At 41.3% G+C, this 14895-nt stretch overlaps 1 protein-coding gene across 1 annotated transcript; it reads right to left on the reverse strand.

The window, feature by feature from the left end:
• Positions 1–7189: 7189 nt before the first annotated feature.
• Positions 7190–13795, reverse strand: GPR12 (G protein-coupled receptor 12). The gene is made up of 2 exons (XM_069202222.1): positions 13505–13795; positions 7190–12835 (listed from the first exon to the last, which is right to left on the reverse strand). Exon 2 carries the CDS (start codon positions 12816–12818, stop codon positions 11814–11816), a length of 1005 nt encoding a protein of 334 aa, XP_069058323.1. The 5' UTR covers positions 12819–12835; positions 13505–13795; the 3' UTR covers positions 7190–11813.
• Between the last annotated feature and the right edge of the window lie 1100 nt (positions 13796–14895).

Raw genomic sequence — 14895 nt, forward strand, 5'->3', positions numbered from 1 at the left:
GAATTATGTGGTCCTCTGCTGTAATGCATAAACTTTCCTTCATTGCCCTAGTGTTTTACAAAACACAAAACAGATCACTAATACCAATGTGGTTAGCCAAACTATTCGTTTTTATCAGGGACTAATAAGCACGGATTTTTGGACTTTAATTTATCTGCCAGTGTATTACATTATATATCAAATTCATCATCCCTGTTGAGCATGGAGACCTGACTGTAGTGAAAAAACATATTACTGGAAATTAGCAATGAGATATTATAGGGATTGACAGGTAAACACCTCAGCAGTTGGTTGTGTTGTGTGATAGCTTCTAATAGCACTAAGAATTTAATGCTGAAAAGTTAGCAATCATTACAACTTCCTAAAGCAAAAGACAAACACACAACAAGGCACCAAACACACTAAGGTGGAATGTAACAGTAAAATGAACTCTAAAGAGAATATGTAAAAACCTGCACACCCTTAAATAAAAATGTGTTTTTGATGGGTTAGCGATGTGGTCCACCAATGAAGGCAGTGGGGTAAGTGAGCCTAGAAGTGCGAGTGCGCTTACTGAAGTAGCCCCTTCCAGTTGAATTCATTGTTTAAGAAACCAAAAGCTTTAAAAGGAACCCACATGATAGTTGGTTGCTAATTTCTTTTAGAGCACAATTCCGATTGACAGTCCACAGCCTCATGGGTAAATGCAACCATATTGCATTGTTGTACTCCTTGTCTCATTGTCAAAATTATTTAACTACTTTGACCTATACACTAATCTTATAACATTTCCCCCAAAATAATCCTAGCAAAGACTGTCCTGACCTTTCACTTAAAGATCTAGTTTTCCTGCAGCAAACCTGCAGCAATACACTGTCAATCAATCATAAGCATCAATACAAAAGCAATGCAGAGGTTAACACAACCTACAGTTGTGGAAATACCGCCATCTTATCCTTACTTCAATTGTTCAAAGTAATATTCTAGTTGACTTGAAACTAAAAAGGCAGCAAGCATAAATTAAAACAAAAAAAGTCTGATAGTCACTCACATCAGCTTAGAAGCATGGTTCGGGAGCAGGGAGATGTGCATACTATGCTGAACTTATGGATTCCATATTTTTCTCTCAAACTAGACGTGGGATGTGTTCAGAAAACCAAATAAACGTCTGTACTATGACAATGAACAAGGTGTAATGGTTACTCAATAAGTATGAACACGTATGTCTCCAGCAAACACAAGAGCATAATCTTCCCTCCCTGCACCATGACATATTATTATGTGATCTGTAAGAAGTTCCTACTTCAGAAGCACATTGATCAATCACACCGATTGTTTTGGTGGCTGCATTTCTCTACTCCTTTCTTCTAACATCCTGTATTGCTACCAGTGAGATTCTAAACGAAGAATAATCACGATCACTTTAATGTTGTGGAGCATGGCCTGTGTGTGAACTACGCCATGGATTTTGAATTATGTGTACCCTGGCTATTCTATTCAATATCTGAATAAGGCAGTCTTTAATAATCAGGGCAAGTTAAATTACTGCATAATAAAGGGAAATCGCAGTACCTAGTGTACAAACAAAAGATTAGCAACAGTGGGGTGTTTTTAATATGTGGACCTATAACAATGTATATGCCTTTTGGAGAGAAAAAAATAGGAGACAATTTGAGGAAAAGTGGGTAGAGCTATAACTCTAAACTACAAGAGTTTATAACATGTTTTGTATCAAACTTGCTTTTTCAATATGCAGTCTTAATTTTACGGCTACAGGTATGTTCAATTTTAAGCAAAATGTTGTGATGGAAGTGACTCAGCGTAAAAGAAAGAAAAAAGAAAACCCACTGTAGTGGTGGTTTGTACTTAATAGGCTGACAGGATATAACTCATGTACAGCAGAAGTTTTGACACTGGACCTTAGTGACTGGGGTTATCTGCGCATTTAATTAGAGGTGAGGTAGCATCCACATGGTATAATTTTCAGAATCGCAAAATGATGCATCCCGTAGCACAACAGCAAACATCCTGGCTGATGTTTTCAGTTATTGAGTCTGCTAATTTACATATGCAAGCTCTTAATAGCTAGAATCTTAGAACACTTTTCTGGGGGAAAGATCTGGAACAACGTGTCCGGAACCACGCCTGCGTTGTTCACGCAAGCGGAACAGCGCTTGCCTGAACAACGCAGGCCTTTTTCTCTGCCTTAACCACGCATGTGCCGAACAATGCACATGCGTGGTTATGGCAGAGAAGAAGGAAGATCCATCGGGAGAGGACGCGTTCAGGTAGGTGGGGCTGGGGCAGGGGTGGGGGTAGTTTTTAGGGGTGGGGCGAAGGGGTTGGGGTGGTTATTTTTTTTTTTTTTTTTTAAGGGGGGTGAGGGGTCAGGGCTATTTTGCTTTAAGGGGTGGGGTGGGGGTCAGGGTAATTTTCTATTAAGGGGGTGGAGGGTTGGAGATTTAGGGGCGGGGTGAAGGGTTGAGGTAATTTTCTATTCAGGGCAGGGGCTGGTTTTAGGGGCGGTGGTGGGGGTGTCTGGGTATTTTTAGTTTTTGGGTTTGGGGTGTCAGGGTAGTTTAGGTTTAGGGGTGGGGTAGAGGGAGTCGGGGTATTTTTTTGGGGCGTGGGGGGTCAGGGCGGTTTAGGGGAGGAGTGGGGGGGTAGGGGTATTTTAAATTTTGGGGCTGGGTTGGGGGTTCGGGGTAGGTTAGGCTTTAGAGGGGGGATCGTGGTAGTTTTAGGGGCTGGGGTGGAGGGGTCGGGGTATTTTTCGTTTTTAGGGACGGGGTGGTGGGTCGGGGTAGTTTTAGGGGCAGGGGGTTGGGTACATTTTGGTTTATCTTTGGGGGTGGGAGTTGGTTTTAGGGCTCAGGGTGGGTGGGGGTATCGGGGTAGTTTTTAAGGGAGGTTGGGGTACTTCTGTTTTTAGGCTGTTTTTAGGGTGAAGGGGTGGCATGCGACAACCACGCATGCCGTTTCCACACATGCCTTTACTAGGCATGCCTTTACAACAAAAAATCATTGTAAAGCCATGTGTGGTAAAGGCATGCGTGGAAACAACGCGGTAGGAGTTAAACCGCGTTGTTCAGGCATGCGTGGTTGCCACATGAGAGGCTCCATCATACAACCCTTTTCTGGGTTTTCCATATTTTTTTAACAATAGAACTTAAATGTGCCTTGATGGGACCAAGTATATATTGCAGAGATTACAGGGGCCTATTCAGACATTTTTGAGTACTTAGAGGTACTCCTTTACATACTCTCATACACCTTTTTGAATTGGCCCCAAACACCTACAATGAGAATAAAATGGGTCGAATCAGGGACCGTTCCTCAACAGCACAAATAGAAAGGACTGTGACCTCCTCGCAATTTAACTAATAGGGAGTTGAATATTTCAGGGCTGATTCACAAAATCATGTAAAAGTATGTAAAAGTGTACTACTCCTTCAGGACTGCTTCATGTACTCAGAAATTTGTTGGTGAACGCTCCTCTGTGTTTTTCTGGCCTGAATTCTTATGTGTGACACTGGCCAGTTAATTATCAACTGGATATGCAGAAGGAGGGTGCATACATAGCTCCCACATATGAGTTGGTTGCCCAAATACCAGATCGGGCAACAGGCTTTTGGAGAAGAAGCAGTCGAAGAAGCTAACATTCATAAATTGGACCTTGAAGGGCAGATGAATGACCTAAGAATGATTAGGTTCCTAATAACACAATCTAATTCTCTTTTTTGAAGTTCTATTTGCAGAAATAAATGTCCTTGTGAAAAAATATCACTATCTACCTCTTGCATAATTCATTAAAGTAATTATCCCCTGCAGGAATTACTCTGCCACATGCTCTAGGGTGAATGCAGCAAACACCAATATGTTTTAGGAGCAGAACAAGATCTATGATGAGGACAGAGATCTTGACATCAAGATGCAGTTGAGTAGCTGACATGAAATGTGCAAGTAGGAGCAAAGCCTGTACATATTTCAATAGGTCTTCTATCTAAACATATAGGAATGAAAAAAGAGTTTGTAACTTATGTGCCTTATATGTAGTTTATTTAGTTATTTGTGGCTTTAAAATGAAAAATATTAATGTACATCTTCGCCATATATTCCTAAGATATCTTATGTTTGTTTCTGGAGATTCAACTTTTTTCACATGTAAATGTATAAATATATCGGATTTTCACCTATTTTAAGTTTTGAAATGAATCCAACCATTACACTACTTCAACTGGGCAGACATACTTTCAAAATTCAAGCTCTTGCAATTCGGACATTAAAGCCAGGTGGAGGGAATGCTATTTCAAGGTAATGCTGAGACAATGGCAAGGTCACTGAAAATATGCCAGTACTTTGTGTGTCAATACACACTCGCACATTCATTGTATCGTCGTCAGTTTACCACCAGAGCTTAAATCGAAATAATAAAAACAGCCTTGCCTGCTGTTAAACAGCCTGTTCTTACCAGGCCAACTATGGATAAGCCTGGAATTGATATAATTATGGTCATAAAACAAATCTAGATTTTCACACAGAACAAGCAAACATAACTATACGTAATAACAAGCATTTGCAATGCAATGGGTCTGAGCTATTCACGTTATTTATTCCTAATAGGACTTTCCTTGCCACATAAAATTGAAATTAAAAGTAAAACAGTTGACATAAGTGAGCCGATTCAAAGTGCCATGAGCATGAATGTGAAGGAGAGACACAAAAGGAAAAAGAAGTTCGCTCACAGTCGAACGTAACAGAAATGGTGCATTTATCCATGTAACATGGGCAGTCTGCAAGGCGGTAACAAAACCGCCCCAAGGATGGACAAACATAAAGCATTTTCCAATGATAACAAAGGATTTTTGAAAGGCAAGCCCACGAACAAGTGAAAGTGATGAGCGTGCTGTGGGCGTGGTTAAAAGCCCACAATACGTACAACAGGTCAAAGTGCTTGCGTGCTTGACCTAAAAAAGGGGAAAACATACTACGTACCAATCAATTAAAGATTTGACTAAGATGTCTTTTAAGAGATAGCCTGGTAACATTTGAATTGTTAAGTTGTTTTTAATCACATAATAGCAAAACACTGGAACAAAATAGCCCATCTCTGCCAGTAATTTGTAGTCAAAGGTGAACCCATATGAAGGTAGTCTACTAACCGGGGTGCCATTACAGGAGTCTTGGGACTCTCAATGCAGTGACTGTGTAGTGTGAACTCCCAACACTGCAGGGCATGGTAATTTAGGGGGTGGAAGGAACGTGCACTTTTAGGGTTCTCCTTCAGAAATGGAAATTACGTCAGGATGGGTGCTTCCATCACATCCATTTCCACAGATTTTTCTCCTAAGTTCAGGGCCTTTTTCACCAGGTTATTACTGGTGAAATGGGGATAGGTAAAAATATAGCTAAATCAGAATTACCTTCCCTCTCAGATGAGGACCTTGACTGTCAGTGCAGGCATGACACTAACACACTTGAAACTTTTGGTCTCTGTACACATCCTGGATGCAACTTTCATACTCTGTAAGGGTGGTCTCACTTTTAAGGGTAAATATTACAGGCATAATTTGGCAAACTTCTCACAGTGAAAACTGATATCAATTTGGAACAAGTTAACTAAATTGTTCTTTCTTTTATAAAGATGAATTCTAAAAACAAATAATGTTAATATATGGAAGTAAAGCTCCACGAATTATTTATGGACTGATGCATGGTTACTGCAAAATTGTAAAGTAAATAGGGTGAAATGTGGAGGCTATGCAGCCCATTAAGAAATGCTTCTGAGGACTTTTTTAAACCGGGAGAACGGTGTACTTGATTTCATACTTTTGCCTGATGACGTTGGAGGCACCCAAAAATGAATCATTGTTATGTAAATGAACCATTGATTAAAAGGAGTACAGAACAGAAGGCACATGGGGGTGACTACTAAACATCTTAGTGTGCATCAGAGATCACACTAACAGACTGGTATCAGACAGCAGTGGTGACAGTGGTCCAAGTTCTTTCGGCTCTCTCCGGGGCCTTTCGCACACTCGATCATGGCATGCTGCTGACCCATCTAAGAAAAAACAGGCAGTCGAGTTTATCGTGGTACAAATAATTCCCAAGTAGTGCAGTCACTACCCTACGTCTCTAAGCACCAACCTCTGTCTTGTAGTGGACCTCTAAGTTAAACCCTGTTGCCTATCTTTTTCAGTGTTTATTTGCTCCTACAATCCTACTTTTTACATAAACAATCCAATGACACCCAAGACATGCTATGACCATTTAGCCTCAACACAACTTCTGCACTCTATATCAAAATAGATGAGCTAGAGATCAATTACTGAATGGCAGTAGATCATCTTAAGTAAATCCCAACAAGACAGAGGTCTCACATAGGATAGCCTGATTACTAACTATCCTCTATGACACTTGCCCAGTAACAGACCTTTCAGTCACGTACTTTGGATCCATCTCGACAAACCTGTGCCCTTTCCTTAATCAAGAAGTTTCTCAATTTCCAGCGGGCAGTGTGTATCCTCAGGAACTGCTTTGAGAAATGAGGTGTGAGGCAATATTGAGTGCATGTGTTGGGATACGTAACTTGGTTTCAACAATTAGTAGGGATTTGTTGTGAAATGATCCCACAAGTCTTAACAGCAAGGATTATCTGAGCATAATTGAGCGGCTTAGGCTCTCAAAGTCAGCTCATTTTTCTCATGGTGTGGCGTGAGATATTAAACCGCAACATGAAGATCTCCTTTCTTCCACAGCAGGGTGTAGCTGTAAAAAAAAGTGTTTATTTTAGCTTTGGGGTAACGCATAGCTTCAGTTTATTTTTTATCGAACCCTGAAGGGGAATACCTGTATATGTGTGATTTAAATGCTGTGTGGCAAGAATTGGCAAACTAAAGTACTCCTTTTAACATACCTCCTGTGCCTATCAAAGGAAGCAAACTGTCTTTGGTGGCTTTCCTGCGTGTACAGTGGCCTACTTATCTTAACTTCCAAGCTTTACTTCCAGATGTCGCACTGGCTAAGCTTGGAAACGGAGTGAGGCCTGGATGCCCTGCACCACTGTGTGTAGTCTGTATTGATTGGTGAAATGCTTTGCACCATGTGACCGGTATTTAGAAATGTAATGGATATTTGTGACTCTGTGTGTGTTCTTCACCTTGCAGTCTGTTGTTTAACTATGGTTAAGGCCTTCAAATTTTTTTTCAGTCTTCATTTTTGTTCGAACTCGCCCATTGAGCCAACCTACTATACACTTGTGTGCGGACCCACCATTAATACTGAATCCACATGAGCAGACTATTTTGTTAGAGCTATCACCCACGTAAAAGGCAAATATCTTATGTCTCAAAACTGCCAAAATGGAAGATGTGTGTTCGTACACGTTAAAATGGATTATTGCTACTGCAACACTGCTTGCTGTCTGTTTTACAGCATACGCATAACCATTGCAGCCTCTTGGTTATTGCTATTAATGCAGCTTCTTTTGTTATTTATATTATTGCTCAGATCAGACATTAGCAGGGGGCAGAACTGACTAGGTATAGCTGCTGCTGGCTACGTGGATTAGCATTTCTGAATAAACATCTATATTATGCAGTAGGTATGTTCATAGATAGCTCAAACTGATAGCAAATTTTTACATAAAGTAACTAACAACTTTTTGTATTTTATTTGAAGATCTGTCACGCTGGTGTTGATGTGAAAACCATTTACTATAGGCTTTCTTCAATGCCTCAACAATGAGATAGTGTACAAGTATAGATTATTAAATAATACACAGTAAACGAATACTTTAAATTAGCCAATATAACTGCTAGTAACATTCCGCCATTTTGGTAAAATTGATCAGATGATTATCTGTTGACAAATGCCTGCTAAAGAAAACAAGAGAAAATGTACATGGATAGCAGCCTCATTACACCTAGTCCAAACACCTACAACTGAAGACATCTTCCACAAAATGCAAACAACAAATACCAGTAAATAATTCTGTTTCTGTGTATATGCTACACCATAAACACAACATCTGCCCAATGATTTTTCATTGGTAGAACAAACGCTGATTTGTGAACACGCAGAGATTAGGCCTAGATTCACAAAGTTAAAAAGCAGAAACACTGCATACAAAAACAGATTTAAATCTCAAAACCCCTTCTGCATGTGGTGGTTGCACCTTCACTTGCATACATTCTGGCAAGTCAGCAGATAGCAAGTCAGCAGATATTTCTGTAGTCTTAAATGCTCAATGCAAATAAAGTAAAATTCTAAGACTTCTACTTTTCTGGACCTTCACAAATATCTGCATTGCTTTTCCCCTAACTTTGTCAGTTGCAAATTTACACCTCACTGGATCAAATGCAAGTGATTAATGAAGTATAGGAAAATGCACAGAATTATCGTCAAGCTTGACTTTTCACGTGTAAAAACGGTTTCAAGGTGAATAAACCTCTAAATAGAAAAATTGAATTTTAGAGAAATTTTACAAACACCCAAACTGTAGGTAAGAAGAAATTTCACCATGCGCAGGCATGGGGCCTTGGAAGACAGGTGCACAGCAGGTAGGTTACAAATTACCTAAATGTCTCTTACTTAGGCCTGGCACTTTTCAAATGTGGTGTGTGAGCCTAAGTTTTCAGGACGGCCCCCAATATACCTAAGGCATGGTTCTACAATAATATTGTCACAATACTGTGTCCTAAACATCACCCATAAAAAACATTGTTTGGAGGTAATAATAGAAAATCTGTACCCAATAGGATCATATGTTTTGTAAACTATATTTAGCTTATGATATTTCTGTGGATTAATATTTCTGTATATGATATGCAGGCACACAACCTACAAATCTTGCGATTTATGACTATTTTGTGACGAGGTTCCCCATTTATTCCATTTACAAGTTGCTCACTTGGCACTATTTCCAAAAGCAGGGTTTAAACTGCCTATATAATTCCATTACACAGCTACAATGAACAACTAATTTTGCCATCGCAGTTCAGTGCACTAGATCAGCAATATTGAAACTGAGGTACAAAAAAGTTCCTGATCGAATGCGAACATTAGTAGCAATTAGTACAGTTCAGAAATAGAATTTTCAGTGTAAATTGATGATTCAGTGACCGCACAGCAAACACCGTTAGATAAATGGTGCTGCTGTTTGTTTAATGTTGCAGGTGATGTTTGGTAGGGCTTCAGTGCTTTCTTCTCGCAATTATGCAAGTTTAAATAAATAATACTCTTATTTTTTTTACATGAGGCATCTTGCAGATTAGAACGCCAGGCGCCTACCAATTGTCGAGCTCCAGTGAAGGTCGAGTCTATTGTTTGTCTCGCCTGTGATCTATTTTTAAGTGAAGAACAAACAAAATATGAAATATTAAACGCCTTCCTCTGCGTGTCTGCAAGAACAGGTTGCTTGCCGAGACAAAAAGTCCCTACTCTTTTTTACCACTTCACGTGAAAAAGAGATTTCTATAAATAACCCTTTGCATCAAGTGAGGGATATAATTGGAAAATCTAATCTAATGAAGCGCACAGACAGGTCCCTGGGCGAATCTAAATCCAGCTTATAGCTCAAGTCCGGGGCAAAATATCCTATTTTTCATTATCTAAAACAGAAATGGCTCAAGATAGAAATGCTTCTAAATTTCTGTTGAGAAGATGCAATTAATTAATTTGGAAATCTCTGTTTAAGGCTATGAATATGCATTTAGTTCTAGCTAATACAGTAAGGTACCTTGGCTATAATTGTGTTCACTTAAGGTATTGTTAGTGTCTCTCTTCCAGACACACACACACGGACACACAGACACAAAACGCCATTAAAAATGTGAACTCCATCCCCTGTTTTGCATCATATGGTTGCTATCAGAAAAATGCATTGTTGCCTTATTGAAAAAGCAGCTGCGCTGCATCGACTTCCATCGATCAAACACACTCTTCTGTGAAAGCTGATCACATTCAACGCCCACTAGATGAATCGTGGAGGGTGCACATCATGAAAGCCTGAAGACGGGTCCGACGCTTAGCAGCACTTTCATGCGTGCCATCAACCACCCAAAAAATGCGAGCTGCAAAGGATCACATCCCCTGTTGGGATAGCTCGCTCCTAACAGGCTCACAAGTGTAACACGGTCAACCCATGCAGACGTGTCTCAACTGTTTCTTTTGTACAACACTTGAGTCCGAAAGGTTGTGGCTGCTGAGTGAATACATAAATGGTTGAGATCTACAATTGGATTGAAAATCTCGTGACTCAAAAACATCACCAATTAAAAAAATGTATATTCACTAATTTATGTATTACATCAACAAAGAAAGCTTCGATTTTTGACCTGACTTACATACGGTTCCTAAAAGGCCTAGAATGACTACCGCAGCTGATATACAAGAGGCAGTGTAATATGTGGCTCTATGTTGTGCAGAATTAAGTCACAAAACAAATGTTATGGTGATATTTCTGCTGTTCTTAGAGGAGGCTGGTGTTCAACTATTCTGATTGCCTTTTATGTGGCCTTTAGTTTTCATTCAGCCTCTGTGCCTACTAGGCATCTCTAAATAAGCAAATCTCATGGTGCATCTATTTAAACTTCTCCCGGCCTCCCTTCTGCGGGTGGTCAGAAGTGATGTGAGGTGGCCGTAGAGCAGGTTAATCCATTCGCTAGGAGAGATACTGATAATTCATGAAGTGACACCAGCAATAGCTCCTACTTTGCACATTGCACACACACTGTACCCTTGAAGAAGGTGCGTTACCATGGCAACCTTCAATGAAGCAGAAAGAAGACTGCTAAACCCAGATCCTTGCAGGGCAAATCCATCCCACCCCCGTTGGGAATATCGGTGTTACTGCAGCACATTCACACCTGGACAACCGGCCAAGCAATACCTCACGAGATGTCTAACTAAGCGGACTGTGGTCTGCCTAGTAGTCAAGATGATCTGGTAGTGAACGGAGGTGAAATGGAGGCTGATAGAAATATAGCATGTGACATTATGTACCTCATAAGACAAGAACACAGAATGACGGTGTGAAGGGCGTGGCAGTTTATGACGCAGCACGAGATGTCGTCACCCCTAATAGAGACACTTACCAGAGGAGAATGTCAACGTCCCGTTATAATGCTGCATGAGGCAAGATCTAGAGACACAGAGATACGTTCAGCGGACAAGTCCTATCAATTTCACTCCACGTCTATGTCCTCTCCGTTAGGATAGCAATAAGGCACTCAAAGACTGAGCATGCATCATGATTATTGCACTGCCTCAGGAGCTGAAGGGACATTAATTCACTGGAGCAGTGCAATAAGTGCTGATAAATGCACAGTCCAGGCATGAGTTATTGCCTTAATACAGAATTGTTCTCCAGCAGTTGGACGACGAGATTAATTTACACTGCCACAAATGCCTTACACAGAACCCATCCATCTGATCGAACATGCCAATAAAAGTCGACAAGCCTTAAGAGCCTTGTTCAATCTACAATTTTTGTATCCTTCGCAAGGTTTCCTTAGAGCCTGCTGGTGTTTGCTCTATTCCCAAGGAACCTGAGGTAAAGTACACATTGACATATATTTTAGAACACTGGCAATCTGCAACTCATGGTAAAACACCTTAGCTCTTTTTGGAAAGTGATCTTTCCTTTATCTATAAAACATATGCAGCGCTTAAGGCACACAGACTGGCTTCTAAGCGCTTTGCAGTATGGATAGATGACATCTATGACAATTTGATATGTACAACTTGGATATCCCATATCCCAACCAAAAGATGTTGCAGGAATGTATAGGAAAACACCAGCAGGGACAGGTCCTTGCATGCCCAACTTACTACACGTCACTGGGCGATCGTGCTCTTTGAGATAAGCTACTGGGTATACACCCACAGCAGATGAGCCACAGCGCCTTCTGAATCTCTTGGTTTCGGAAAGCATATATTACAGGGTTGATGATAGAGTTGTAAGTGGCTGGAAGCAGAGTAGCATAGGTGTATATGGAAGGGTAGGTGTAGTCTGCAATTAAAGAATAGAGCGTGAAAGGCATCCAACAAGCAGCGAAGGTCCCCAAGATGATGGCCAAAGTCGATACTCCTTTTCTGGTGGTGACGTAGTGGGACGTTGCCAAGAAGTGGTGTTGCAAGGCGATCTGATGAGCATGCCTCATGACAATTTTACAGATCTGGATGTAGAGTTGCAACATAAGAGCGAATAAAAGTAGGAAGGAGACAGAGAGAACTGCAGCGTTATTTTTAGTAAGTGGCCTGATGACGCTGCAGGTAGATTCGTCCCTAAGGCAGTTCCAGCCCATTATAGGCAGCAGTCCGACACAAACAGATACGCTCCAAAGCATAATAAGCATGACATAGGTGAAGGTGACCGTTCGCTCAGAGTTGTAGGTCAAAGCATAGTAGAGAGAGAGGTACCGGTCGACAGTGATTGCTAGCAAGCTGCAGACAGAGGCACAGAAAGAGGCAACAATTAAGCCAATGGTGACCAGTTTGGCTGCTTCTGACTGCAGAAGGTAGGCAAAAATAAAGTTGATGATGAGTCCAATCCCCGCCAGAAGGTCGGCAAGGGCCAGGCTGCCTATGAGGAGGAACATAGGAGCTCGAAGACTGGGATTATGGAAGATAATAAGGACCACAATGGCATTCTCACAGGAGATCAGGGTTCCTGAAGTGCACAGAACAATATCCCAAGGGTTTACCATTAGTTCTGGCCCAGAGTCCGCAACAGGCACCAGAGAGGACATCGAGGCTGAAACATTCTCAGAAGAACTGGCATCTAAGCGGTCCTGGGGCATCCAGCTTGAATTAACCTTCAGATCTTCGTTCATTTTAATCTCCGTTTCCTCTAACGAAAAAAATACACGCATATTTAATATCCATGTGCAGTAGCAGTAAATTTCATATTTTATATTATCTCAAGACGGGCGCCTTATTGAAAATGCATGCTTTACAGAGACGCACAAGTACAGCTCCTGGACATTATGGAACATTATTCTTGATGATGCAATGTAAAGAATGCTAGAAAAAAACATCATATGAAACGAGATCTGATCAAGTAAATGGAATGCAAAGAGAAATATGGTGAAGGATAACTAGACAAACAGTATCAAATATGTCATATACAAGATGCACTTTAAAAGGAATTATATGTAATGATGTCAGATGATTGCTTTTTATTTTTTGTTGAGGCTGTATGATGGACATTGTCCTTTGCAAGCGCATTCATCTGAACCGTAATCTGCAGCCCCAACGAAGTGCCTTGCAATAAATAATAAAAGGGGATTAACCTAAATAAAAATAAACGCTACCGATGAACTAGAAAAGGAAAACGGCTCGTTTTCACGCAGTCAAAAATGCAAATTAACTGGTGATAGGGAGTTCCCTACTCTTGTCCTGATGAGCCGTGAAGGGATGAATGATGCACACTACATTATTACTTAAAATCGCACCAAAGCTATCTATGCATAGTGGCAAAAGAGCCCCCTCCACCCTCATCACTGCACAGTGCAGTCACCTTGAGCTGCCGCCGCGCAGGGTCCCAGACCTCTGCTCTCTGATCACAATACTGCCGCCGCTGCTTCCCGCATCCTTCTTCGTTCAGCTCACAGCCCTGTGCATGTTTCAGGGCGATGCACCTCTCCCGGGCTGCGGCTTCTCCTCCGGCGGTTCTTCGCGCTGCTGCAGCAGGCAGAGGTGCAGCAAGCGGAGAATGGGCGGTCGCCGACGCTTTGCTGGTCTCGTGCCTGGTTCTTGTCACACATTTCGGGAACTACAGCTGGGCTCCTCCGGCGCCGCGAGGGAAGGCGACAGTAGCACGCGCGGGCCCGGTCCACCAGAGCACGCGGAAGAGGCGCAGAGGCGCGTGGGCGCGCACGCAGATGTAACACTCCCCCCTCATCCTCAGGATGATTGACGGGCGCGTGCAGAGGACGACTCAGTCCCAAGGGTGAAAGGAACGTTGGCGCGTCATGAGAAAGATAAAGTTTCCAGATTTTGCTAGGACAGTTTGTTTTTGAGTCTGCAAGCGCGCCTGGTCCTTAGTAAGTAAACTTATAAGGGGACGCGTATAGGCTGATGAACCTTTTGGATGGCATGGAGTATTCAAGCAATGTAGTAATAGATGAACAATCATTAATCAATATAATCAATCAACAATCACTACAAGAATCATTAAGCATGAGGCCATGTATCAACATTACATGAATAACCACAACTCAATTATACGTTTTATAAATTTTTATTTCCCTAATAGTTACAATGTTAGGTCTTCAGGTTAGATCAAACTTTATTCAATCTACTCAAAATTAATTCATTAATGACCACCAATAACATATTCTAATCAGAACTCGAGAAAACATATGCTTAAATGTTTCAGCATAAGCCAACAAAGATGGATATAACACCATTAATAGCAGAGTTCAGCAATCAGTCCATCAATCATTGTCGCTGTCAAAGTCACCCAAAGGACCCTTACCTAACCCAGAATAGCATCTAGCATGTGGGACTTCATGCAAAAACAATTCAGAAAACGTGAATTTGGAAAACATCTAGCTAAGAGAAAAACTATAAAACAGTGCACTTGGTACCAAGAAAGGCATAAAAGTTAATCAGTGACATTGTCATAGCTACCTATCCACGAGATGGATCAGCAACAAAGTCAGTCTTCGTCCCCAGGTCATCAATCGATCAGCAACGCATCAGTCTCGCACAAGCATGAGCCCAATGACAGAATCTCGAACATCGTCTCTTGATGTCATCAGCATTCACCCCTAGCATCTCCCGCATCTGCCTAAGTTCTGAAGTTTTAGCCCCTTGTCATGGCTTTTTATTAGAGTTTTTCAGTCCATCCCCCTAATTCCTAATTGGTCAGTCAGTCCTCAATAGGTGACGTTACCCAATACATTT

Source organism: Pleurodeles waltl, chromosome 8 (genome assembly GCF_031143425.1).
Source record: "Pleurodeles waltl isolate 20211129_DDA chromosome 8, aPleWal1.hap1.20221129, whole genome shotgun sequence".
Taxonomy (NCBI): domain Eukaryota; kingdom Metazoa; phylum Chordata; class Amphibia; order Caudata; family Salamandridae; genus Pleurodeles; species Pleurodeles waltl.

Excerpts from the sequence above, each read along its gene's own strand:
- GPR12 (XM_069202222.1), bottom strand. The coding sequence starts at position 12,818 with ATGAACGAAGATCTGAAGGTTAATTCAAGCTGGATGCCCCAGGACCGC.